Genomic DNA, 27546 nt, shown 5'->3' with positions numbered 1-27546 from the left:
ATCCCATAGTTGAGACCTATAGGCTATACTGAAAAACTCCAACTCATAAGTCGTTTGAAGCCTTTTATTTGTTTTCTTTTTGGATACGTAACATTTTCAGAATATTGTTTTTAACAACCAATTAATCCAACAGGGAGGATCATGCCGATTGCAGCAGCTACCCCAAACAAAGCTATGGAGATGGCTTTTGCAGCTGCTCCTGCAACAAAGGAACAAGGAGTTAGTGTCTACTGAGCCAACTCAGGGCCGCAGAGGCTTTGCCCTAAGAACATAGCAAGTGGTCTTATTATACTTGAAGACAGACTATTTGTTCATCTAGCCTAGTGTTGTCAGGTCCTGCTAGCAGCAGCTCATCTTAGGGCAGAGGATCTTTGCAATCATCACCTGCTCTTCAAAGCTTTAAATGGAAACAGAGACCAGAGACTGAACCTGCTTGGGACCATTGCGCATGCAAAGTGTGTTTCTCCACACCACTGAGTTCTGTTCCCTCCTCAATGAACTATCATGAAACACGAGCTCTCCAAAGTTTATACGTCACCAGTTCCAAGTTGTATTATTTGCATTTACTTTACTTTTGGGGGTGACAACAGTGGCGGGGTTTTCGGAGTGTGTTTTTATTGTTTTTGAAGAAGCAGATTTTCAGCATGCCCTGAGTTTAAGTCAAACACCCGCAGACAAGGCTGGTTCAAAATTTCAGCAGCCCATGGGACAAATGCGTGTCGCCCGCAGCATAGAGCTCTAGCTGCCAGGTGGGAAGCTTGGTATCTGCCTGAAGATACCAATCCCCCCTCCCCATCCCGCCTTCTTCTCTCCACAAGGTCTGGATCCTTGGTATCTACCCAAAGTTACCAACCTCCCTCTCCCGCAACACACAGTCCCTGCTGTGATATCTGGGCCAGTGAAGACTAGGTACTTATTCCTGTCAAAGTGGCATTCCACAGGTTGAGATGATGGTCGAGGCTTTACCTGATGAAGAGCGGCCTGCTATCTGGGATACAGCATGGTGATCTGCAGACCTCTTCCGCTGATATGCTGAAAAACAGGCACACCCCAGTTGTTAGGAAGCAATCAAACATTACACAAGAGGAACATAATGGAGTTGTTCCTACACCCACCACCACAGATGATGTGTGTTAAGTCCACATTACATTCTAGCACATAGGTAGGCAAACTAAGGCCCAGGGGCTGGATCCAGCCCAATCGCCTTCTAAATCCGGCCCGCAGACGGTCCAGGAATGAGCATGGTTTTACATGAGTAGAATGTGTTCTTTGGCTTAAAATGCATCTCTGGGTTATTTGTGGGGCATAGGAATTCGTTCATCCCACCCCCCAAATATAGTCCGGCCCCCCACAAGGTCTGAGGGACAGTGGACCGGCCACCTGCTGAAAGTTTGCTGACCCCTGTTCTAGCATAACACTTTGGGGTCCTTAGAAATGGGACCATTATTTGAGCAGAAGCCATGTTTTCAAGAAGTGGGGAGGTAGAAAGGTTTTCCTGTATCTCTGGGAAGTGAAAACAGCCCTTTTCAAGTCCAGGGGTGCCAAGTCGAATAAAACATGGGGGGCAGGTAAGCCCCACCCCACATAACCACAAGATACAGCACACAATCACCCTTTGAATGGCAATCTCCATCCATTTTAGGGAGGCCCGGCCCTCTCAAATATTATTTGGGGGTGCACGAAGGTACCTCAGCCCTTAGGAGTTGACCAAAGGCATCATCAGGTGAAATATCTTGTTCTCTTTTTCAATTACATTTTATTAAGTTTCAACATTTTTAACATGTACAATCAAAACAATTTCGACTTTTCTTTTTCTCGACTTCCCACTCTGTTTTCCACAGAGTTGTTGCTTCTCCTCTTCTGCCGCACCCTTCTGTCTATTATATCATAACCACAGTATTATAATACAGTGGTACCTCGGGTTAAGTACTTAATTCGTTCCGGAGGTCCATACTTAACCTGAAACTGTTCTTAACCTGAAGAACCACTTTAGCTAATGGGGCCTCCTGCTGCTGCCGCGCCGCCGGAGCACAATTTCTGTTCTCATCCTGAAGCAAAGTTCTTAACCTGAAGCACTATTTCTGGATTAGCGGAGTCTGTAACCTGAAGCGTATGTAACCCGAGGTACCACTGTACTGTGACAGATAGGTAGCCGTGTTGGTCTGCCATAGTCAAAATAAAAAAAATCCTTCCAGTAGCACCTTTAAGACCAACTAAGTTAGTTCTTGGTATGAGCTTTCGTGTGCAAGCACACTGAAGTATCTGAAGAAGTGTGCTTGCACACGAAAGCTCATACCAAGAACTAACTTAGTTGGTCTTAAAGGTGCTACTGGAAGGATTTTTTTTATTTTGACACTGTACTGTGAGTTCATCATACCATATACCAAGCATCCTGTTCTCAGAGGCCACCCAAGATGCCCACAGGAAGCCCCCAAAGCACAGGAACATTCTTCCCAACTGCAATTCCCAGCAACAGGTTTTCAGAGTTTTTGAGTCACTCTGACAGTGGAGGCCAAACACAGCCATTGTGGCAAGCGTACAGCCACATCCCTCCACGAATTTGCATTCGCTGGGATGCCACCGAGGTTCTTGCATTACAAGGGAGAAACACTTCTCCCGGATAGGCAGAATGCCTGCCTGATCCAGGAAGGACATGCCAACAGTGTGAGTGACCGGCTTACCTTTGGCTTCAAGAGCGTAGGGTTGAGATGTCACCTGCCCCCCCTGCAGTTGGCGGGCCCATACCCGGAGCACCTCGTTGAGGGGGTAACGGCAGCGCAGGGTCAGCCTGGAGAGAAAAGCCAGACCTGTACTCTTACACAAGCCATGTGGTCCATTCCAGCACCACCACCAGAAGAAGAAAAGGACAGCATCTCTTCTGGAACATTTTAATCACAGAGCCGCCTCACCTGTACTGGGAGTCCCTGGTTATAACTGGACTTGCTTCCGGAATCAACTCTCTCCTGAAGGTCACTTCGTTCTCGTATACCAAGTAGTTACCATCAAACTGAAGGGCAGAGAAGAAATTCAGTGCAAGGGGGGGCTCTATAGTTGGGGAACCCCGAGTTGCAGATTTGTCTCTCTTACAGAGGTGTGTCTGGCCCCATCATTATGTTGTTTCCATCTGAAGACGCACCCCTTTACACCCTGGTCTCTTGACTGTAGGCAATTTTATTATTGATGTTGTTGAACTCATAAGCCACCTTTCTGCCAGCCAAGGCGATTTACACTAAAACCACTCAATAAAACGAAGAATGACGAGAGTCCTCCCAGGCCAAATGGGAGCCAATGGTATGTGTTTTCCTTGGCCTGTGGCTCCTTTGCTTCTGCCACCATTATTGGTCTTTAGCAGGTCTTTAGCAGCCCCAAGGAAGGTGCTAGAGGAGCTGCCTCAACATTGGTGGCGGTGGTTAATAATACCGTTAATACTATTACTACTAAATAGTATTATTACTAAATACTATTTTGCTACTAAATTTGTTACTCGCCCTCCACCAGTGGGTCCCAGGGCAGGTTACAAATTTACAATTAAAAGCAATTTACATGGATTACAGTGACAGGAATTGAAAACATGTGTCTCAAGTGTAAAGAAGTGTGTCTTCAGCATTTGTCCAAAGCTGTAGAGTTCTGTCAGGAGCTGGTGGTACGAGTGCTCCCTGCCCTAGGAGCTACCTACCCTCCTTGTGGTGCCACAAGAAGCCACTGGGAAAGAGAAGAGGGCCTTGGACTCATCAGCAGCCAATGGCCCACAATTCTTGTCCCGTAGGTGGGTTTTCCTGGGGTCCAAATCCGGCTTCGTGTCCAGGCCGAGGACCGTGGCCATTATGGTTCCATTGGGGAGACACACTGCAGGAAGAAAGAGAAAATGCAGCAAGCATTGGGTCCATCTGACTTAGCATTGTCAACACTGACCCTCACGCCTCAGACAGGGTCCTAGAGTCCTCCTGTCTCCTTCCGAAAGCCTAGTTAACACTTGCCCAGCTTTGGGATGGAGGAAGAAGGGGTCTAGGACCCTGCCAGAGCCTTATGCCTCCTTCCCAAAGCCAGACACCTCCTCTACCTGGCTTTGGGAAGGTGGCATGAGGACTGGCCTCACACAGGGCACTATTTTACCAAGCATGGGTGTAGCCAGAATTTTTGTTAGAGAGGGGTCAGCCAAAGTTGTTGAGCTTTTGTAGGGAACATCATGAGGGGCAGGGGGATGCGGGTGGCGCTGTGCTGTGGGTTAAACCACAGAGCCTAGGGCTTGCTGATCAGAAGGTCGGCAGTTCGAATCCCTACTATGGGCTGAGCTCCCATTGCTCGGTCCCTGCTCCTGCCAACCTAACAGTTCGAAAGCATGTCAAAGTGCAAGTAGATAAATAGGTACCGCTCCAGCAGGAAGGTAAACGGCTTTTCCGTGCGCTGCTCTGGTTCGCCAGAAGCGGCTTAGTCATGGACTTCCGGGTTGGCGCCTCTGGCAATGGCGGATTTCCTCCGATCGGGAGGAACCCGCTCCGTGGAAAACAGGGTCTGAACCGCCACGGCGAGGCGGAGACCCATCAAAAACCACAGGCGGGAGAAGCCTGTGGACGTGGGATTCGGCTGGCACCTTTGCGCCCCCTCCACTCGCGGGGAAACCCTGTTTTGGGGATCCGGAGCGACGTGGGGTGAGTGGCGCGGTGCTTTGAATCGACTGCTTCTTTCACGGAGTGAAGCCGCATTGCTGTTGCCGGAGAGCGCTGACTTTTTCCTGTAGACAATTGGATTTCAAACAACTGCCCATGAGTAGAACAGAAAATTGGACTGTGAAATTTCTTAATTAGGCACCGAAAGCAGGAAGGTCTAAACAGGAAGTCCGCCTTCCGCTTTTTGTAGATAGATTGAAGCAAAGACACGGCAAGCTAGAATTCAGAAAGTCGTTTGTAAAGGACTAAATTTTCATCATTTAAAACTACTGAACCCCCCTTGGAAGCAGGAGAAGAGGGGGGAATCTTTTTTTAGACTGTTTAAACCTGCAGAAGAGAGAGTAAAGAAAGGTAATTTTCCACCGTCTTGAACCTGGGAGTGGGGTGTCAAGACAGACGTTTTGGAGAAGCCCATTGACTATGGACAAACGTCTTTGACAGATAGTTAAAAGAACAGAAACATATTGATTCCATTGTTCCCTTTCGCTTTTAAAAGGAACAAAATATTGACAAAATATCCGAAAAAGGAAAACTTTGTTGCTAAATCTGCCTTTAAAAAAAAAAAGGAAAAAAAGATGGATACAAATAGAAATTGTCTCCCCTAGAGGGAGCTTGTGAAACTGTTATTAAAGTCGAACTGAGGAGTTTTTGCAGCTGTAAAAGATTAAGATTGTGGGACCAGACTTCGACCTTGAACAAGAATGTGCTCAGAGGCTCTGGTGCTTGCCTTTTGCAAGACAAGTGCTTTATTGGAACAGTTACATGAGAAAATGGATTTAATGACAGTTGCGATAGGAAATTTTGGACAGGCAGTGGGTACCTATATAGAACCCACTCAGGAATTAACCCAGGAATGTGCTTTGACAGATGAGATGAGGGAGGAGGCTGTTGCTGGACCTCGGTTGGCAGAGATGGAGGGAGCTGTGGCCCAGCAGGAACATGAGTCGTTGGATTTGATCAATGAACCTGGAAAAAGTCAGATTTGGAGAGACGGAGATCTGCTTGGTTTGGAGATGGGGGGCTGGATGGACCCCCCTATGCAGAGATATTTTGATTTTTCAAGTCTGGCTTTAGGCCGGGGGGAGCTCGGAGTTGTGGGGGCCCCTAATTTTGGAGGGGTCTTGAAACATGCTTTTAAATACCACATGGATTTCAGTGTTGACTATGGAAAAGGGGCTGACTTGTCGAGAAGGGACAAAAATATTGTCAAGTTGGAGTCTCCCAGAGTGAAAGGAGCAGAAGACAAAGTAAAGTACAGGTATAAACATGAAGAAGACCTGCGGAAGGGACATGGAAAAGACTTAAGAGCCTCGGATATAAGGTCACCAGGTTGACGGACTAGATGGATGGGATAGAAAGGACTGACAAAACCCGAGACCAGGAGAAGAGACGATGGATGAAGATTGGAAGAAAGTTTTAAAAATTTATTTAGAAAAGTATCGCAAAATTAATGAGTATCCGAAAAATGTTGGAATGAAATTAATTGGCTTTAGCAGAAATGTTAAAAAGAAATATGTAAGAATATGTTATGGTTAAAAGAATTTGGTATAAATAAGATTTAAGTTTTAAGTTTTTTTATGGTAAGATAAGGTTAAAATAGATCAAGGTAATTTAATGACAGAATATTGTGAAAGATGGAAAGGATTTGCTGAGATAATTAACAACTAGAATACAAAAAAGGGAGGTGTGAGGAGGCCGATGAAATAAGTTAATGAAAGTTAAGGATTTGGGAATATTGGATTTGTTTTTAAATTTGTTGTATATTTTTGTTTCTTGATTGTGTTGCATTGTGTGTTTTGTTTTTTCTTTTTGATTTTGGTTTGTATTGATTTGTATTGCTTAATTGTTATTTTTATCTATTACTTTCTTTCTTTTACTCTCTTTCGTATTTTTTCTTTCTTTTTTCTTTGTAACTTTAAAATGCTCAATAAATATCTTTTTTTTAAAAAAAAAAAACCAGAAGCGGCTTAGTCATGCTGGCCACATGACCCGGAAGCTGTATGCCAACTCCCTTGGCCAATAAAGCGAGATGAGTGCCGCAACCCCAGTTGGTCACAACTGGACCTAATGGTCAGGGGTCCCTTTACCTTATGAGGGGCAGAACCCGGCTCCCTGCCCCTGCTACATACAGAGCAAGCTGAGGTCCATCTCCAAAATTATTGTTCATCACTTTCTACAAGAAATCTCTCCACTTTTGCCCCTGGCCCTGCCTGCTACAAGCCCACCCCGCTTCCATCAGGAAATGTGCACCTTGGGTTGAAATAGGTTGCCAAACAAGTCTTACTCCACACAAAACGGAACCGCCATGCCAAATTCCTTACCAAGCAGTTTTCCGGTGGGGAAAATACAGCCAACGCGGAACGCTACCAGTACCGCTGATGTCTTGTTGTCCCTCAGGGTGAAGTCGAGCCGGGCAGTTAGTCCTTGGAGGGAGATATCCTGCGGCAACACACACAAACTCACGTCACACATATCTGATCGGGTCGGCTCCCGCGTCAACTCAAGGCCAAAAGTGGTGGCAGGACCCTTCCCCAACTCAGGCCTACCTCATACACCAAGCCAGGTGCCAAAAAGGGCACTGAGAGGTAGTAGTAGCTGCCATCATCCTGCACAGTGTAGTTCTGTGATGCGGCCAATTCATTTGTCAGCTGCAAATTCCCCACGTACGGGACCCAGTAGCGATCCAAGTTTCCGTGGGTCATTACCAGTCCAATCCTCCCCGTCTCACAGAAGCCTTCGAAGGTTGGAAGAACTGAAGAATGGTAGGTGAGGAAGAGGGCATCACCAAATATATCTTGCTACGTATACAGAAGATGTTACAAGGCACAGCCTCTCTCAAAACACACAGTTTTGCAACGACTGAGATCTACTGGCAAGAGAGGCCATCTTCTCCACAGATTCCAGACTTAATTGAATACATTTCATTAGGAATCTTTGTGGTCTCTTTCAGTGATAGGCAACATGGACACCCTCAGGACGCTGTCAACGCCAGCTCCTGTGGCTCCTGACCATTGTTCATGCTGGCCAAGGAGTGTCCAAAATCTAGAGAGCACCATGTTGGGTATCCCTAATCTATTATAATGCTTGCAATTACATTGTGCATTTTTTGGGCACACCTGCATGAAATAACTTAAGAGCAGTTCTGCAAGGTGAGGAGGCCAGAGGCCCCTATTCTTAATTCAAGGGCTTAAAACATACAGATGATAAGCACAAACTTAAAAGCAAAAAGGTTTCATATGACGGAACAAGGCTGTCACTATACATTTAAAGGCTCCCTGATAGAATCCTGGCAACTGTAGTTCATTAAGGGTGCTGGGAAATGTAGCTCTCGGAGAGGGTGAGCTACAGTTCCAAAGACTTTTTGGGAGGAAACCACATGCTTGAAATGTGCTTCAGACATATGGTGCATACACAGCTCAAATATTTCCAAACTATTGCTTATTTCTAAGAATATCTGTACAGATGTAATTGACACTTGATAGGCAATCGTACTGGATTGACTGAGCAACACTGCATTCCTTCCCATGTATATATTTTAAACTGCTTTGAAAGACAGATACTTCAAAGCCCCTCCCTCTGCTCAAGCAGACTCACCAACATCAGGGACGTCACATTCAATTACCCCAGGGTAGGTGAAAGGCTTGCCCTTTGGGTTCAGGTTGAAGGTGTATTCTAGCCGCAGGGTGTATCTTCTGATGTTGTCATACAGGTACTGGAGAAGAGAAGGGCCCGTTCACGGCACAATGAAAGCTGGAAGCCCCTCCACCCCAAAGGTTACGAATTCAAATCTCCCATCATTCTCTCCATCCAGCCTGTTATCAGCGTGACACTATTTTTTTTTAACTGTGATGCACTCTACATGGGGCCACCTTTGAAGGGCGTTCAGGTAGCGCAGAACAATGCAGCCAAAATATTAACCGGGACAGGTTTTATAGGGAGCACAGTCGTACCTCGGAAGTCGAACAGAATCCGTTCCGGAAGTCCGTTCGACTTCCAAAGCGCAGCCTCCGATTGGCTGCAGGAAGTTCTTGCAGCCAATTGGAAGCCCTGTCGGACGTTCCGCTTCCAAAAGAGCGTTCAAAAACCGGAACAATCACTTCCGGTTTTCGATGGTTTGGGAGGCAGAATGTCCGACTCCCAAGGCATTCGGGAGCCGAGGTACGACTGTATGACTTGCTTGCTACAGTAGCCTCACCGACTACTGGCTAGTTCCCAGGCACGATTCAGAGTATAGGTTGTGAGCTCTACAAACACAATTTGAGAACAGGTTATTCGGAAGACCGTGTTCTCCCATAGGAGCCTGCCTGGATTTAAGCTGCTTGGGAGAAGGCCATCTTTTAAATAAATAATAATATTGCCTCTCCCACCAACATCTGAGGCTCGTTTGGCAGGAACTCAAGAGAGGACAGGATGTGGGTAGCGCTGTGGGTTAAACCACAGAGCCTAGGACTTGCCGATCAGAAGGTTGGCGGTTCGAATCCCCGCAACGGGGTGAGCTCCTGTTGCTCGGTCCCTACTCCTGCCAACCTAGCAGTTCGAAAGCACGTCAAAGTGCAAGTAGATAAATAGGTACCGCTCCGGCGGGAAGGTAAATGGTGTTTCCGTGCTCTGGTTCGCCAGAAGCGGCTTAGTCATGCTGGCCACATGACCCGGAAGCTGTACGCCGGCTCCCTCGGCCAATAAAGCGAGATGAGCGCCACAACCCCAGAGTTGGCCACGACTGGACCTAATGGTCAGGGGTCCCTTTACCTTTACCAAGAGAGGACCCTCTAAGTGGCTATTCTCAGGCTCCGAAACTCCTTGCAATGGAGAGGCTTTGCCAGCTCAGTCATAGGAAGTCGCCTTATACTGAGTCACACCATGGTGCCATCCAGCTCAATACTGTCTACACAGTAGCTCTCAAGGGTTTCAGGGAGGGCCCTACCTGGAGATGCCAGGATTTGAACCAGGGACCTTCTGCATGAAAAACAGTTACTCTGCTGCTGACTTAAGGCCTTTCCCCATGTCTTCTGCTACCAGGCAAATACATGTTTGTTTAAACCAGTTTTTGGGCCATAAGCCAACTTGTAAATAATATAGTTGGTTTAACTTCTTTTTAAACCATGGTTATGGATAGCCAAATTACAATTGGGAAGGTCTCTTGTTTGCTTGTGTGATGGAGAAGTAATAAATGTAAGATATTCTAGAAAAGGGGTGGGAATCTCAGGTCCCCAAGGCTGAACGTGGCCCTCAGCAATCCTCATGCCACATCCTTCACAGGCCTTATACCCCAAGCACTTTTGTCTGGCTGGAATATCCCACATTAAATTCTGCTTTCCTGGATAGAGGACAGGTGGGGGGTAGTAGAAACTAAGCTGCTGTACCAAGGCAAAGTTTACCTTCATCAAGATTGCTCAGAAGGAGAATGCTAAAGGATAAGAGCCCAGAGTAAATGCAAACAGATCCTTGACTACCTTCCCTGAATGGAAGAACTGCTACACCTCGCCTCAAAAGCCCAGCAAACACACACATTCTAGTCTTTCTGTTTCATAAGACTGTAATTTCCCTGCTCAAGCTCTACTTTGCAGCAATGAGGACTAGTCTCTTATTGTGGCCTCTGAAAACTATACTCTGCACACACACACCCCGGCTGCCTGTGCAACAGAAACAATCCTTCAAAGCTGACGGCAAATTAGGCCCCTACCTCCTGCTCCACCAGGGGGTCAGTGAAAGGGACCTGCAGGATGAAGACCCTCGTGTTGTTGGGGTTGGGGGCTTCGCCCAGGCCGAAACCACGCCCTTTGAGCTCTGCAGGCGTTAAGGGCTTGCCGCCAACTGCAATGGTGACCAGCTCCAAGTCTGGGAGGAAGTTGCCTAGGCTGATGTCAAAGTAACCTCTCTCAGCGACTGTGTCTGGAAGAGAGAATGGTGCATTGGGTAGTAGATGGCGTCAGCTGAGGCGGAGACAAAAGCAGCATTCGAAACTCCCATTGTCCGGCGCATTTTGTGACAGGGAATCTCATTAGTGTGAGCAGTTTCTGAGCTCTAGGCGCAGTGCTGCGCCCAAGATTTCAGATTAAAACTGCAGAGTGGAAGGAAACGAGGAGCTTTTCCTGCCTCCCCACTTCCAGCTACTTTCTGAAAACTGGAGAAGAGACCTCCTTAAGAATATTAGGGGAGTGGGCAGGGGAAGGACTAGACCATGTGAAAAATGAACACAATATTGAGCTGCAGTTCATTCATTTTCAGCATTGTATTCTTGTTATTAAAAAAAAGTGTGCCTGACATTCCATTGTTGCACCTATAACCTAGCTTTAAGGTGCCACTTAGCTCCTAGCTTTCATATCTCAGTTTCTAACACTGGGAAAAATTGTCCCCCACAGCTCCACTTCCCCCAAGAGAATGGAAGTTTGTAAGGGCCTATGACCAACGGTAGTCAACATGGTTCCTTCAGATGTGTTTTATCTTGTGATGGAAGACACAAGATTTACCCACCCGGGAGGGCAAATGTTGTCCCTATTTTCAAAAAGGGGGAAAGAGAGGACCCAAATAATTACCGCCCAGTCAGTCTGACATCAATACCAGGGAAGATTCTGGAGCAGATCATTAAGCAAACAGTCTGTGAGCACCTAGAAAGGAATGCTGTGATCACCAATAGTCAGCATGGATTTCTGAAAAATAAGTCATGTCAGACTAACCTGATCTCGTTTTTTGACAGAATTACAAGCCTGGTAGATGAAGGGAACGCAGTGGATGTAGCCTACCTTGATTTCAGCAAGGCATTCGACAAGGTGCCCCATGATATTCTTGTAAAGAAGCTGGTAAAATGCGGTCTTGACTATGCTACCACTCAGTGGATTTGTAACTGGCTGACTGACCGAACCCAAAGGGTGCTCATCAATGGTTCCTCTTCATACTGGAGAAGAGTGACTAGTGGGGTGCCACAGGGTTCTGTCTTGGGCCCGGTCTTATTCAACATCTTTATCAACGACTTGGATGATGGACTCAAGGGCATCCTGATCAAATTTGCAGATGACACCAAACTGAGAGGGGTGGCTAACACCCCAGAGGACAGGATCACACTTCAAAACGACCTTGACCAGATTAGAGAACTGGGCCAAAACAAACAAGATGAATTTTAACAGGGAGAAATGTAAAGTATTGCACTTGGGCAAAAAAAATGAGAGGCACAAATACAAGATGGGTGACACCTGGCCTGAGAGCAGTACATGTGAAAAGGATCTAGGAGTCTTGGTTGACCACAAACTTGACATGAGCCAACAGTGTGACGCAGCAGCTAAAAAAGCCAATGCAATTCTGGGCTGCATCAATAGGAGTATAGCATCTAGATCAAGGGAAGTAATAGTGCCACTGTATTCTGCTCTGGTCAGACCTCACCTGGAGTACTGTGTCCAGTTCTGGGCACCACAGTTCAAGAAGGACACTGACAAACTGGAACGTGTCCAGAGGAGGGCAACCAAAATGGTCAAAGGCCTGGAAATGATGCCTTACGAGGAACGGCTAAGGGAGCTGGGCATGTTTAGCCTGGAGAAGAGGTGGTTAAGGGGTGATATGATAGCCATGTTCAAATATATAAAAGGATGTCACATAGAGGAGGGAAAAAGGTTGTTTTCTGCTGCTCCAGAGAAGCAGACACGGAGCAATGGATCCAAACTACAAGAAAGAAGATTCCACCTAAACATTAGGAGGAACTTCCTGACAGTAAGAGCTGTTCGACAGTGGAATTTGCTGCCAAGGAGTGTGGTGGAGTCTCCTTCTTTGGAGGTCTTTAAGCAGAGGCTAGACAACCATATGTCAGGAGTGCTCTGATGGTGTTTCCTGCTTGGCAGGGGGTTGGACTCGATGGCCCTTGTGGTCTCTTCCAACTCTATGATTCTATGATTCTATGAATGGCAGATGAAGTTGATGGACTATATGGAACTGGCGGAAATGACTGGCAGAATCCGAGACCAGGGAGAAGAGTCGGTGGAAGAAGACTGGAAAAAGTTTAAAGACTATTTACAGAAATACTGTGAAACTAATGAATGTTAGAAAAACGTTGGAATGAAGTTATATGGCTTTAGTAGAAAGGTTATAAGGAATTAAGTATAAATAGATTAATAGAGTATTAAAGGGAAAAATAAGGTTAGAATGTGTTAGGATAATTATAGGATAGAAAACAGAGGAAGATGGAAAGGAATTGCTGAAACAATTAACAGAAGTGGAATACAAAAAGGGAGGTGTGAGGAGGTCGTGGAAATAAGTGAATGAAAGTTAAGCTATTGAAATTGTTTTGTGTCTTAAATGGTTTTTGTTTTGTTTTGTTAATCTTATGTGTTAGTGTTTTGTGGTGTTTCTGTACTGTGTTGTATTGTTTTCTTTTCTTTTTTTCTGTTCTTATTTTTTTTGTAGTGTTGTGTTTAAACTGTTGTAAAATTAATAAATATTATTTAAAAAAACAACAACAGATGTGTTTTATTCCCATCAGCATGGCCAGTCCTCAGAGCCAATAGGAGCTGAAGTCAGGATGGGTGCCATGTTGGCTGGGAATATTCTAGAGACCTTGCCAAGGCCCATTCTTTGTACCACAATGTTCAGTGTCCCCCCTGTGTACATATTGTGGGGGAGGAGAGCTGTAAAAGAAAGATAGAAAGAAAAGCATATGGCAACCAATGCGCCCCTTTGGTTTCAGATAGTACAGTGGTACCTCAGGTTACAAACACCTCGGGTTACAGACTCCACTAACCCAGAAGTAGTACCTTGGGTTAAGAACTTTACCTCAGGATGAGAACAGAAATCGTGCAGTAGCAACGGGAGGCCCCATTAGCTAAAGTGGTACCTCAGGTTAAGAACGGACTTCGGGAACAAATTAAGTTTGTAACCAGAGGCACCATTGTACAGGGGTACAAGAGTCTAAAAAGCCCGGTACACAAATTTTCACAGCCCTCTAGCAGCTATGGGGGCTCATTTACCAGAAGTATTTAGTGTTACCTCTGGAAATGCATATTACTCGATTCTGACCAAACTAAGCCTCCTAGATCAAAATATACGTCAGGTGGTGTGCTAGTTGTGAAATATACTGGCATTATTTTCAGCTCTCCTACCCCACCAATAGGGTTGTATCCACTTAAGCTAGTGTTTGTTGCCCCACTGGAATTAATGGACCTATTTGAGCCACAGCCATTCATTTCAACGGGCCTACTCTGAGTAGGGCTAACATTGACTACAACCCCACAGGGCTTCATAGCATGGCATATAAACATCATGTCTGCCCTCAGGCTTTTGCAGGTGCGAACAACATGGGCTCGAGTATAATCACCCCGGTGCTGTCATGAGTGCGGATCATCACGAATGCACAGTAAGAAGGACATCTGGAGGGAACCTCTAAAACTGCATTGAGTATGGATGGGTGCATTCATTTTATGTGGTGCTTTTTTAAAAGACACACTAAAAAGTGGACAAGCAAAGGATCAGGAAGCAAAGAAGGGTGAGATGGATGGCTAAGGCAACGTTCAGCTTGCTAGGACGCAACTAGGATTTCAGATGTGAACGCGATTTCTCTTGCCTAGACAGGGGCGTATTTCAAGCTCCGAGAGGAAGGAAGAACAAGGCCTCAGCTTACTGTCAGTCAGCACAGGTGCATGAGGAGCAAACGGTGTGCGGATGGCCTTGAAGCTGCGGTGGCGTGTCCGGTCACTCTCGTCTCCCTGCCACCTGCGGTCCAACAGCAGCTTTATGCTGTAGGTGGTGCCGTAGTGGTTGTCAATCACATCACTCTGGAAGCAAAAAGTGGAGGGGGGATGTTAAAAATGATTCCTGCTTGAAACGCTAGAGAAGATGCTGATGCTGCCAGTCAGTGGGAACAATATTAAGCTAGATGGAGTCTGGTACCAGCTCTGTATAAGAAGCAACCCTTTAGAAGCAACCCTAGCATTAATCCCCCCACCCCAGAGTCTATTAACCTCCCCACTTACCATCTGCAGATACACTTGCAAAATGCTGCAGGGACAGATTGCTGCCAGACATTAGGATAAACATTTTAACGGTGAGAGAAAGTTTAAGGAATGGCGTAAGAGCAAAAAGAAGTCTTCCTTGGAGGGCAGCCAGATTGCCTTCATTGGAAGAATATTAGCTAGGGCTGTGTCAATAATAATAAATTCTCCAGTTTCTCAAAAAGTTATTTCTTCTGCAAAAGGGGAGATGCCAGGGATTGAACCTGCGACCTTCAGATGCTCTAACACTGAGCTATAGCCCTTTCCAAAACAGCAGATACTGACCTCCATGAGACCTCCTGGGGCCCCAATGGGCACTGTGATGCTGAAGAATTTGGTGTCCGCCAGGAAGCTGTATCCATTTGTCAGGATGGTGGCTGCGTCAATCACACGCCCATCCAAGCCCATCTCAACAGCTTCATCTCTGTACAGATTCGGGAATCTCACCAGGGACGGCAAGATCCGGGAGGTTCCCCACCTTAAGGTGGTGGTGGTGAAAATAGGGAGATCTGCAAGAGACAGAGATTCCCCTTGTTATTAGCACTACATCACCTCATGAAGGGTTCGACAAAGACGTGAGCCAAATTTGAAAGGTGGGAGGGACCTCGCAATCACCTGGTGTCACAATGGGGTCAGTTGATTGGACGCTTTGAAGTCCCCCGAAACTGGGACTTCAAAGCACCCCACAGGGCTTCCAAAGAGCCCTGCATGATGCTTTAAAGCAGGGTTTCCCAAACTCAGGTCTCTGGCTGTTTTTGGACTACAGTTCCCATCATTCCTGACTACTGGTCCTGCTAGCTAGGGATGATGGGAGTTGTAGTCCAAAAAACAGCTGGAGACCTGAGTTTGGGAAACACTGTCTGAGCCTGCTTTCTTCAGATCATCTGCTGTGCAGAGCGAGTTTGCCTTGAGGGAAATTGCTAGCATGGTCAGTCCTCCAGGCTGTGTGATCCTGTGGGGAATTTGCTCACACAGCTCGGCCAACAGGCTTCGGCTCTAACATCCAAACGGATTTCACTGTCCCCGTGTCCATTGCACCCAGATTTTGATGCCACTGCAGACAAAGCACATAGTCACAGCAAAATGAGAATCTTCAGCAGCATGTAAAGCAGAGGTAAATGCCCCGGAATCGATGCCAGACGTTAAGTCTATTGAAAAAGAGTGCCGTCATTTCCAATCCGTTAAATCAGAGCTGGGCAACTTCTTTCGGCCCAAGGGCCACATTCCCTTATGTATAGCCTTCTGGGGGCCACGGGGGGGGGGGGCAGAGACAGGACTAGGAGGAGCAGCAGGTATAACTGTTTTTTGCCACACACGCACACCAAAGAGGTTTACAGGCACATATATATCTCCATAGTAGCAGGCAAACAAGAGGCATCACTGCTCAAGGATACTTCCCATCCCAGAAAAAACACACGAGGCAGCTGGTGAGAGGGGCATGACCTGCAAAGAGTCCCCCAAGGGCCAGGTAGGAAGGCCTGGAGGGCCAGATCCAGCCCCTAACTAAGTCCCAGTGTTAAATGTTGAAGGCAATGCAAAAGCAGAGAGACTCACTGATGGGACAGGCAAGAGCGGTGTCTACCATGAGAATCATCCAGGCCTGCTTGTAAAAGACTGTGGCCCGTGCCACCTCCACTTCCAGGCCCTCGACCTGCAGAGGAAATTGACAATAAGGATGTAAGGTTAAAGCTCCAGCACTGAAACCTAGCAGGCCAGGCAGGCAGCAACACCATTAGGGAAGGACTTCATTTGTCATTATTATCTTCCTCATTCCCCAGTCCCAGGGTGGGTTACAGCATTAAAATCCAACATTAAAAATGGTTTAAAACAACCCTTGACCCTCCAGATGCCGAGTTCTTAACTGGCAGCATGGCTGGGGAACCTGCAGCCCTCTGGACATGACTGAACCACAACTCCCATCAGCCCCAGCAAGCACGGCCAATAGCCAAGGATGAGCAGAGTTGTAGTCCAGCGACGCTTGGATGGCCACAGGTTCCACACCCCAGATCTGATAATTGTATGGACTCACTTAAAACCCCCAAAATGCTATATATATATAATTTGTATTAAATTTTCTGTTTTAGAATTTAAAATACTCAATTTACATCCTTAAGATATAAATGACTTCCCTTCTCTTTCTATGTTTCATTTTACATATCATAAGTCCCTGCATATTTTACAAAATATCGGGGGGTTTTGTATCATTTTTACAAAAATGATACAAAAATGGAATACCATTCAGTATTCCATTATTGCATCCATCAAAAACAGTTGAATTTACCTTAATGCTGCCAGCATTTTCAGCTGTATACCGTTATTTCCCATATATTCAATAAACGTTTCCAATCTTCTTTAAACGGATGTTCTTGTTTCATTTCGTGGGGGGGAAACAAAGTGCTTTAGAGCACTTGCTGCGCTCTTTTGCGAGTGCACGGCTGATGCAAGTTAAGTGGAGAATTATTTCGCAGTGCCCCAGAGGGCAGGGTATCCAAGCTAGTCTGGTTCTTTTCACAAAGGAAAGCCATCCCCCTTCTGGCTCCAAACACTGAGCACCACACCATAGTTAGGCAGTATGGTTGGTAGCCATTAATCCTTCCCAACACTGACACAGACGTTTTCTCTCTCTTTCTCCTTACCAGGGAGACCTCGGTCTGCTGGGTTCCGTAGGGAGTGCGGAAAAGGACGCGGGTAGCCGTGGTGTTGACGCCGTAGCCCAAGGCATGTGCTTCGGTGGCCATCATGTTCTGCAGGGAGCCGTTCTGATAGTGGAAAGCCACCTGCCACACCTGGTTCACAGCCCCTTGGGCCTACAGAAGGCAAACCCACGAGGGGAGAGTTTAAACAGAGACTGGAATCAACCCACTTGCCTTCCCAATGACACACAGGGCTTGTAGGTACCCCAGAGAGGTCACTTTGGTGTTGCTAATACAGCAGTTGGCCTTCACCCCCAGAGGCGCACTCCATTGTCTCTCGAGAGCCAGCCACAACTCCCATGAGGTTCAGCTAGCTTGGCCAATGGTGAGGGATGATGGGACTTGTAGTCCAACATCTCAAGGGTCCCTCCCCCATACCCAATGGGAAAGAGCCAATGCAGGACATTTTGGTGTCTAAGTCAGAAAATAAGATAGTGCCCTCCCCACCAAAGCTGACCAGTTTGACTTTTCAGCTGGGCTGGGGAAAGGGCAGAGCCATTCACTGCCCCAGAGGGCATCAGAGCTGGCTTCGAGGGTGCATGGCCAACAGCCTGGCACACACAGAGAGCTCTGTCCTCCAATACCCGAAATTGCCCGAAAGAGCAACTACCTCACTTGGTCTAATGTTAGGGCTGACCCTGGACAACACAAGCTCATTATTTACTTCCCTGAAGCGATCCATCCAGCCTTCTCCTTCTACTTCCCTCTTATCAAGAATATCTTCTGCTGCCCCCTTCGTCCCTCAAAATCCTTACCACAGGCCACACTGCAATCCAGTCTTCATTCAGAGCCTCGCTAGCTATTCCTGGGACTGCTCGTCGGACGGAGACCTGCAACCACAGCCCTGTGTTAGGCGTTAGTCCATAAAAGCATCCGGTACAGCACTCTCAAGGTGCAGTTTCCAAGAGCCACGACAGAGATGGTCAGATTCGGGAGAGGTTTTGCAGCACCATTCTTCTCTAGATCTGAAAGATTGCCTTCGCTAACACATCCCCTGCCTGCACTTTTACGAACAGTTTTGCCCTGCTCAGAAGCCCAACTGCAGGATCAAGCAGCTGTGCAGGCAGGAGATGGGGCCTTCTTGGTGGTGGCCTCATTTTCAGTGGTTGCTGGTGCCCATTTGGAACCAGTAGGGCAGAAAGCAGGGAGGCCAAGAATAGGAGAAACCAGAACCAATGATAGAAGAGCCAACCAATTCCAGTTTTCATAGAATTGTAGAGTTGGAAGGGGGCCGAGAATCAGCTTGCCAAGCCCCCCGCAATGCAGGAACATGCAGTCGCCCCATAAGGGGATCGAACCTGCAACCTTGGCATTATTAGCGCCACGCTAACCAGCCGAGCTATCCAGTTTCGTTCTCTGTGAGTTGTACAAGGGCTGTACAGACTAAGCAGCATGAACTTCCTCTCAAGCGATTTGCACACGGTTACTTCGCTACCGGCTTTCAAAAGGGTCTTTTGAGGGGGAAACCCTTTTTTTCTGGGTTGAAATGCTTTTTCTTAAAATGGCAGCAGGAAGCTCACAGTGGTATGTTGCAAGTCTGTGCGCTGCGCTTAAGCTGCTGCTTTAAATGATTATTGAAATGCAATATACTGCATTTCTAATTACCTTATGCAAGAGCTTTGTCCTTGCGATACTTAAAACTATCAATAAAAATAGATAGGAGCAAAGGAGACAGCTCAATAGTTTGCCACTCAAAACCAATCTTAATTCATCAGTTAATTAGTTAACCTGATCCCACACCTCTCTCTCTCTCTCTCTCTCTCTCTCTCGTCTAGAAAGATCCTCAGCATAGCCACATCTGTTTTGGGGTTCCTGCCAAACCTGCTTTGATACACGAAAAGGATGCAGGTTTTCCTTCCACCTCCACTCACCTCCATGTAGTTTTCCTCACAGACGATCTCGCGGGGGCTCCATGGGGCACCAAGGGGGCAGTTCATAAAGACGTCGTAAGTGGCCGTCAAGTTCGCTGGACTGGTTACCTCCACCTGGAGCTGGAGGCTGAACTCCTGGTCAAACTGGACAGAAAGGAAATCTCATTTTCTCCCCCATTTTTCAAGTTCGTCCCCTCAGTAGCATTTGCCTGCCCTAGGCTGCATTCATACCATAACATTCAAAGCATCCTGATACCATTTTAAATGGCCACAATTTCCCCCAAATAATCCTGGGAGCTGTAGCTTGTTAAGGGTGCTGAGAGTTTTTAGGGGACGCCTCATCCCCTCAAAGTACTACAATTCCCAAAGCGGTTTAACAGTCAGAACCTCTTCACAGGAAACTCTGGGAATCGTAGCTCTGTGAAGGGAACTACAACTTCCCAAATTCTGTGGGTGAAACCACGACTATTTAAAGTGGTATTACAGTGGTACCTCGGGTTACTGCACATGCACTTCAGGTTACATACGCTTCAGGTTACAGCCTCTGATAACCCAGAAATAGTGCTTCAGGTTAAGAACTTTGCTTCAGGATGAGAACAGAAATTGTGCTCCAGCGGCGCGGCAGCAGCAGGAGGCCCCATTAGCTAAAGTGGTGCTTCAGGTTAAGAACAGTTTCAGGTTAAGTACAGACCTCCGGAACGAATTAAGTACTTAACCCGAGGTACCACTGTATAGCGCTCAACTTGTATGGTGTGAATGTGGCCTCAAACTCTTGAACTTTTTATCTCCACATGAACGACAAAAATCACCATTTTGGGCACTGCCATGGTTTTTTTTAATTGTTATTAAGTTTCTGTGTTACAAACAGTGCTATTTTTCTAGAGAAAGAGGTGCGAAAACTCACCATGAACACCTCTTTCTCTTAGAATGGCAATGGCACCCACCAGAGACGTGCCAAAACTGAGTTGCGGTGAGTTCCCCCTGAAAAAAGCCCCGGTTACAAATGTAAATTTCACCTTTCTACAGCAGGCCACAAAGACCCACACTCTTGTTCCTCCATCCAGGAAGAAACATTACAAAGTTTAAGCACATTTCAGCCAGGCGAGAATGCTCCTTAAAAATGGCTGATCTGTGGTGGTGCTCTGGGGCAGATAAAGAGGATTAAAGGTAAAGAGTAAAGGGACCCCTGACCATTAGGTCCAGTCGTGGCCGACTCTGGGGTTGCGACACTCATCTCACTTTACTGGCCAAGGGAGCCGGCGTACAGTTTCCGGGTCATGTGGCCAGCATGACTAAGCCGCTTCTGGCGAACCAGAGCAGCGCACAGAAATGCCATTTACTTTCCCGCCGGAGTGGTACCTATTTATCTACTTGCACTTGGACGTGCTTTCGAACTGCTAGGTTGGCAGGAGCAGGGACTGAGCAACAGGAGCTCACCCCGTCACGGGGATTCGAACCGCCAACCTTCTGATCGGCAAGTCCTAGGCTCTGTGGTTTAACCCACAGCGCCACCCACATCCCTAAAGAAGATTAGAGAGCCGCATTTGGACCCTGGGCCTCACCTTGGCTTAACAGATGGGAAATGGGGACAAATCACATGGCAGGTTCAGAGGTGCACAGATTCTCTCCTGCCTGCTGGCATTTGGCACCAGCAACACTGGACCAGGGTTAACTTTAGCCGCACCCAGCAAAGTGCTTATTAGGCTGCACAAAGAGAGATGATGGCAATAGGATGAAACCCAAGCCTGCCCATTTTCTGCTGCCAGTCAGTGTCGACAACACTGTATTAGATGGAGCAACGGTCTAACTCAGAATAAGGCAGCTCCCTCTGCTCCCTGTCCTATTTTGCCATGATCGCATGACCCCTGCCCCTTCCGAAGGGTTTAGCAGCATAGCCGATCCTGTAACAGAGTTTTCCTGCCTGCCATCCAGGCAGGGCCAGAATGAATTTGAGACCACCTGCCTGGGAAGCAGAGGACTAAGATTTAAAAAATAAAAATAAAGTGCATGATGTATCCCGCACCATTCGTTATGCCTCAGCTGTCGCAAGATTTAAGCATGCCATTTTGCTTTTTAAACACGTTTACAAGGACACCATTAACAAGAAAGCGAATCACCTGCTTACCGAATTGCGGACCGAACAGGCCAGGAAGGAAACTCTAATCTCAGGGTTGCCATACAAGTCGGTACCACTGGTGAAGCCACACTGAGAGGCAACATGCCCCGTCACGGGGATGCGCTGTCTCTGCTCATCTAGGGACAAAAGGAAGCAGGTTAATTCTACCAGGTAAAAAAAATCAGGACACACACACACACACACACACACACACACACCCTCCTAATAGACCTTCCTGCATCATGCTCAACTTTCCTTGCAGCAACTGGATCTTGGTTACCCACCTCAGCAGGGATGCATGAACAGAGTACCCTGTTTCAGGCATCCAACAAGGATGGGTAACTTTTTGAGTCTGAGGGCAGCTTCAGAGCTGGCTTCCAGGGGCCACATGTGAGTGGAGGGCAGGGCCAGAAGTAAGGGTGGGTGAAGAATGCACATTTTAGCTCTGAAAGGTAGGTGAATTTCCACACACCACTTCTCTATGCTCCATCCAGGAAGGCAAGAGGCATTGTCAGAATTCAAGGATTATGAGAAAATAAAGAGGGAAAGAAATTGCTGAATTAATTAATTGAACTGGAATACAAAAAAGGGAGGTATGAGGTGGTCAGGGAAACAAGGATATGAATGTAAGGTATGGAAAAATTGATCTATTTTTCTTTTTTTCTTCTTTAAGTGTTTTTTATTCTTTTATTCTGTACTTTGTATCTTGTATTTTTCTTGTATTTTTACTTCTGTTTTTTGTTTTTACTTTTCTTGTTTTTGTGTAATTCTTTTTTTCTGAAAATTTAATAAATATCATTTTATTTTTTTAAAAAAGAGGCATTGTCAGAATTCAGTGCCAGGCAATAAACACTCAAGGAGGGTACGACAGAGGGGAGGGGGTCTGGGGAAAGCCCCAAGGGCCAGGCAGAGATGCCAAGAGGGCCACATCCAATTCCCTGAGCCTGAGGTCCCCCAGCCCCAGTTGACACTGTTTTCAGCAAGAAAATTTGCACTGGCAGAATTTCCTCCTCTTGTGCTGCCAACCAGCCGATTCAATCTCTTGGCAATCCACTGGGAGAGGGGCTGATTCCATATGGCAGAAGTTACTCTGGTACCCCAAGATACCACTTACTTGTGATTTCCAGGGTTCAGTTTCAGCCACTAGTTAGCTTGGGGGGAAAGTAAAGAGTGCCTCTGAGCATGCGCAGACAACTCCTTTCCTACCGCAGAGAAATCACTGCCAGCCTCTGTGTTCCTGGGATCAGGAGTGAACCTTTGACCACAGCCTTCCCAGGTATTCACTCCAGATGTTTTTGGACTACAACTCCCAGCAGCCATGCTGGCTCAGACTGATGGGAGTTGTAGTCCCAAGGACCCAAAGGCACGATATCAAGAGACAGCTGCCTTAGCACTTCTCCTTTTCAAAGGAAACACTCCATACTTACTGAAGACGCTGTAATGCCACAAATTCTGGCCCAAGGCAGCCTTGTCCATCCATATCCAGAAATAACGGCCCCGACATTCTGTCCGCACAGCACCTTCCGGGAAAGAAAATGTTTCTCTATCAAGGAAAGGCCCGCAGACACTATATATCCCAACTGCCCTTCTGCCCCAACAAGCAGGCAAACACACTCCTCCCTCACATCCGCTTTAGGAGTGGAGTTCTGGATCTGGTCAGTAGGCTGGATCCTGATCTCCCCCCACCCTCCACAGACCACTTTGACAACACCGCAAGTCTCTCTTCTCTGCTTTAGACACTACCCCCAGGGCTGTACACATAGGAATCCAGTCACAGACCAGCAGATCCAAGTGCATACGGGTTGACAGAACAGTATCGAAGGGTACTGAATTCCACTAACGCTAACTGTTGCATTAGGGAGCTGTGCTGTTCAAGAAACGCTGAGCAGACATGTTGGGGAGATGCCCAAAGTAGCTTTCCCCCAAAATACAGTCCGTGTTTCTCAAACTTGGGTCCCCAGCTGCTGTTGGAAATCCCATCATCCCTGACCACTGGTTCTGCTAGCTAGGGGTGATGGGATTTGTAGTCCAACAACAACTGGGGACCCAAGTTTGAGAAACACTGAATATTGAAGCCGATATTTGCACCACACAAAGGAGATGGTGAGAATGAAGGACACTTGCCGACCCACCCACACCCTCCCTCTTAGTTTTACTCTCAAGCGCATTGGCAGAAAGACCTGATGCTCACCTGGGGGGAAGGGGATCGACTCCACTGCTTGGGACAGACACATACAAAGCAGGGCTAACCTAAATAAGGAAACCAAGAGACAGAAATTGAATCAGTTTGGCTTTTACTTTAAGACACAGGAGAGAGGTTATGAGAGCATCACACACCACAGCCCCATTTGAGTAGGGACTGAGCAATATGATCTCTAGCTGTAGCCCCCTCTAACCTATGGAAAGATCCAAAGATCTCAGGACAGCAGGAGAGAAGAGGACAAAATGGTATAAAACAGACTTCTCCCAACCTGGTGTCTTGCAGATCTTTTGGACTACAAGTTCCATCAGCCGCAGCCATACTGCTGCTTGTGGCTGATGGGAGTTGTAGTCCAAAGCAAAAATCACACCTCAGGCTGGGAAACTTTCAGGTTTAAGGTTCAAAAAGGCATTCAAGCTTCAAGAAAGAAAGAAACCTTAAAAAAAAAAAAAAACCCAACCCAACAGTTTATTTCTAATGTTCCTTCTCTAGAGGAAGAGTTGAGCACAGTATTCAAAAATGCCAGGTGTCCAAATCTCAGAGTATTCAAAGAAGAGAAAGACTGTAAGCAGCATTTTGAGATCTCAAGACCTGGACTAACCATTTCTCCCCTCAAATAATTCTGGGCACTGTAGTTTTGTTGGGAATGGCACTACTAAGATGCTAACTACCGTGTCCATAATTCTTTGAGGAAAGTAATGTGCTTTAAATTTAATGTGTGTACACAGCCTTGGAATAAAATCCCATTGAGAGAGTCAGCTGTGATGGCAGGAGTTAGAAAAGGCAGGGAGGGAAATAGAGAACTATGTACATATGGGATATAAATACAACAATAAACTGAGTTCAGTAGGAGTAATTCCCCAATGGATATAGATTTGCAGCCTCAGTGGCTTTTCTTATTGCCTTTATGAAGTGTACAGCTTAAAATGTGATTTGCAGAAGCCCCTTTTGTATTGCAAATACAAGTCTTCACATGCACTCTGAATTTCCTGTATAATATCTATTTTTAAAGCTGCTAAAGAGTTAGAGAACACGCCCGCCTCATAATGAAAAGCTCTCTCCAACAGAGTCAGCTGAAATCATATGACAAGCATGCATGTCAGTAGGAGAGTATATTTCATGATTTCAGCTTTGCTGAATAAAAGGATTGTTACGTGCATTTCTTATACTGAGTCAGACCATTGGTGCAGCTAGCTCAGTGTTGTCTACACCGACGTGGGGTTGCCATACTTCCAGAAATTCCCATACATACATGGAATACTGTAGTTGGAAGCAGTGTCCGGGAGGAAATCGGCAAAATGTCTGGGCAAATCAGGACATATGGCAACCCATGTCAGTAGTGTTGTTTTTGCCGGTGTTCCTTAAAAATAGCTCAGAAATGTCGTCTTCTTTTTTTGCAATTTTCCAAAAAAAAACAACAACCCAAAACTCAACAACTTTGGCTAAAAAAGCTCAACTATTGTGTCCAGATTTTCAGTTTTTTAAATATGGCAACCCTACCTTAAGGTTTGCAGAAATACTATATATATATATATATATATATATATATATATAGTTAAGGGGAAAACACCTAATAACAACCCAACAGGCACTGTGCATGCTCGGGGTCTCAGGATGCTGACCTTGTCTAGGGCAGGGAGGGAGTAGACAGGGGAGAGGAAGAAAAGAGAATATCTGAGTGGGTAGAGAATGTGACTTATCTGAGAATTGTGGGTTCAAGCTCCACACTGGGCAAAAGATTTCTGCATTGCAGGGGGTTGAACTAGATGACCCTCCTGGTCCCTTCCAGCTCTACAGTTGTAAGATTCTATGACTAGGAAACGCAGCGCAAGAATGCTCTGATCCACAGTACAACCTTTTTATTACAGACCCGTTCTGTCTCTCCCCGCAACAACCCCCCCTCGATTCAGTGATGTGATTCTTTACTTAACAATATGGCTGTTTCCAAGGAGGCACTAGAAAACTTCTGGGGTCAAGTGAGCAGCTTTTCAAATTCCATAGGAAACACATGAAGCTGCATTAAAGTAAAGGTAAAGGGACCCCTGACCATTAGGTCCAGTCGTGGCCGACTCTAGGGCTGCGGCGCTCATCTCGCTTTATTGGCCGAGGGAGCCGGCGTACAGCTTCCGGGTCATGTTAACTAAGCCGCTTCTGGCAAACCAGAGCAGCGCACGGAAACGCCGTTTACCTTCCCGCCGGAGCGGTACCTATTTATCTACTTGCACTTTGACGTGCTTTCGAACTGCTAGGTGGGCAGGAGCAGGGACTGAGCAATGGGAGCTCACCCTATTGCAGGGATTCGAACCGCCGACCTTCTGATCGGCAAGTCCTAGGCTCTGTGGTTTAACCCACAGAGCCACCCGCGTCCCAAAGCTGCATTATGCAGAGTCAAAACCTTGGTCCATCCAGCTCTGTAAAGTCCACTCTGACTGGCAGAAGCTCTCCCGGGTTTCAGGTAGGAGTCTCTCCCAAACCTACCTGGAGGTGCCAGGAACTGATACTCTACCCTTTCCTCATAAAATGAAACTGGCTTCCATTGGGCTCACATCCCAAACCCACATGTAAAACAGGCATGATAGCTACTATACTATAGCACCCACAAATTCCAGGGGGACAGGAACTCTCCCCTAGTTAGGCAGTTAAAAGACTACATGAGCATAAAAAGTTTGGGAGTTTTAGAAGACCCTCCACACTCCCTAACTGTCCTCTCCCTACCGATAGATAAGAACCGGTAGGGCAAAATGCTGTTACACCAGATAATTATTTACATAACCTTTCTAATCTAGAACACAACCTGACTCTTTTTACAATGAAGACCTCTCTTACAGAAAACAAACAACACTGCCCCCCAGGCCCAAAGACACACTAAGAAAAATAAAATTGACTTACCCTGCAAAAGATGGGGAAGACATGATTCTATTACTGTACTCTCTCCCCTAAGAGTTTCCCCTAGCAGCCTCCCACCCAAGTTGCCTCTCCCTTGCAACAGATGAGAACACTTTATATTGCTTCTTGGTTCCTGGTATCTCACCTGCTCCTAGTCACACCATCAGGAGCTGTTAGGGAGGTTGTCCTAATTTCATACCTTTTGAGCTAAATGGACTAACAGGATGCTGTGAATCAAGAGGAGATCTGTATGGATTTACATTTTTACACGTTGTGTAATTGGGTTTTATAACTTGCGAACAGCTTAGATGCCTATTTTGACTTTAAGTGGTAAAAGTAGTAATTGCCTTCTCCTGTTCCCACATTCTCTACTTCTTTTATTCTTCAGGAATTTACAAAACTTCTGCTTATAGGCTTGAGACCTCTTCTTTTCCCTCTCCCTGGGGAACCTCCTGCCCTGTGCCTTTCACAGACAGGAATTCAGCAGGTAAAGCTTTCCCCCTGCATTGAGATGCAGCTCAGGAAAAGCTTCTGCTGCTGAATTTCTGTCTATTAAATGTATGGGAGCGCTTATGAGGAAAAGAAGTTGGCTTACAGAAGATAAAACAGTAATGTCAAAAAAAGTTTACAGTACTTCTAACTGATTTTATCTTTATTGTGGCTTTTAAACTTTACTGTACTGACTATGGTGTTAAGCAGCATATAAATTGCTACAATAAATCCGTAAGATGCTTAAAAATATTAGGGTAGTATAAGGAGGCATCAGCTCTGTCAGCAGGTCTGTGCCTTGAATAGTGGCAAGACAGACAGACATCCAACAGGTGCAGTTTTGTTATCTCTGTGATGGCAAAAAAGCAGGTCCGGCTTGACACTTCTATATATCACATGCAATAAATATTAATTAATTTATGTATGGTGCTTTTTAACTGTGCTTTAGCTTATAATTGCAACCTGGTTTATAATATAAAACCAGTGGGTAAAAATAGCAACAACACATAGCATCTTTAAAACAGCAACAATTTAAAAATTAAATGACCCATCACAATAAAAATTACAGTGGCCAGGTGGAAAAACAAGGAAGAAATAAGAAATAAGGGCAGGGAACCTGCTTCTTTAATAGTTGTCGAGAAGAAGAAATTCCA

At 46.3% G+C, this 27546-nt stretch overlaps 1 protein-coding gene across 4 annotated transcripts; it reads right to left on the bottom strand.

Moving 5' to 3' along the window:
• Window positions 1-50: 50 nt before the first annotated feature.
• On the bottom strand, window positions 51-26642 carry LOC308460733 (uncharacterized protein). 4 transcript variants are annotated; one of them, XM_080977249.1, is made up of 19 exons: window positions 26550-26642; window positions 23510-23568; window positions 22746-22838; window positions 21328-21455; window positions 19203-19346; window positions 18087-18161; window positions 17275-17445; window positions 16193-16289; window positions 14924-15147; window positions 14269-14422; window positions 10351-10559; window positions 8262-8379; window positions 7214-7419; window positions 6989-7106; window positions 3677-3846; window positions 2910-3007; window positions 2682-2788; window positions 967-1032; window positions 51-199 (listed from the first exon to the last, which is right to left on the bottom strand). In XM_080977249.1, exons 2-19 carry the CDS (start codon window positions 23550-23552, stop codon window positions 111-113), a joined length of 2310 nt encoding a protein of 769 aa, XP_080833375.1. In that variant the 5' UTR covers window positions 23553-23568; window positions 26550-26642; the 3' UTR covers window positions 51-110. The 4 variants fall into 4 exon arrangements, with proteins under 4 accessions (XP_080833375.1, XP_080833374.1, XP_080833377.1 ...); XM_080977248.1 differs by lacking the exon at window positions 26550-26642 and adding an exon at window positions 26408-26525; XM_080977251.1 differs by lacking the exons at window positions 21328-21455; window positions 22746-22838; window positions 23510-23568; window positions 26550-26642 and adding an exon at window positions 20765-20856.
• Between the last annotated feature and the right edge of the window lie 904 nt (window positions 26643-27546).

Source organism: Podarcis pityusensis (assembly GCF_964106645.2).
Source record: "Podarcis pityusensis genome assembly, chromosome: 13".
NCBI classification, from domain to species: Eukaryota; Metazoa; Chordata; class Lepidosauria; order Squamata; family Lacertidae; genus Podarcis; species Podarcis pityusensis.
This window is presented reverse-complemented; position numbering and strand designations above follow the sequence as displayed.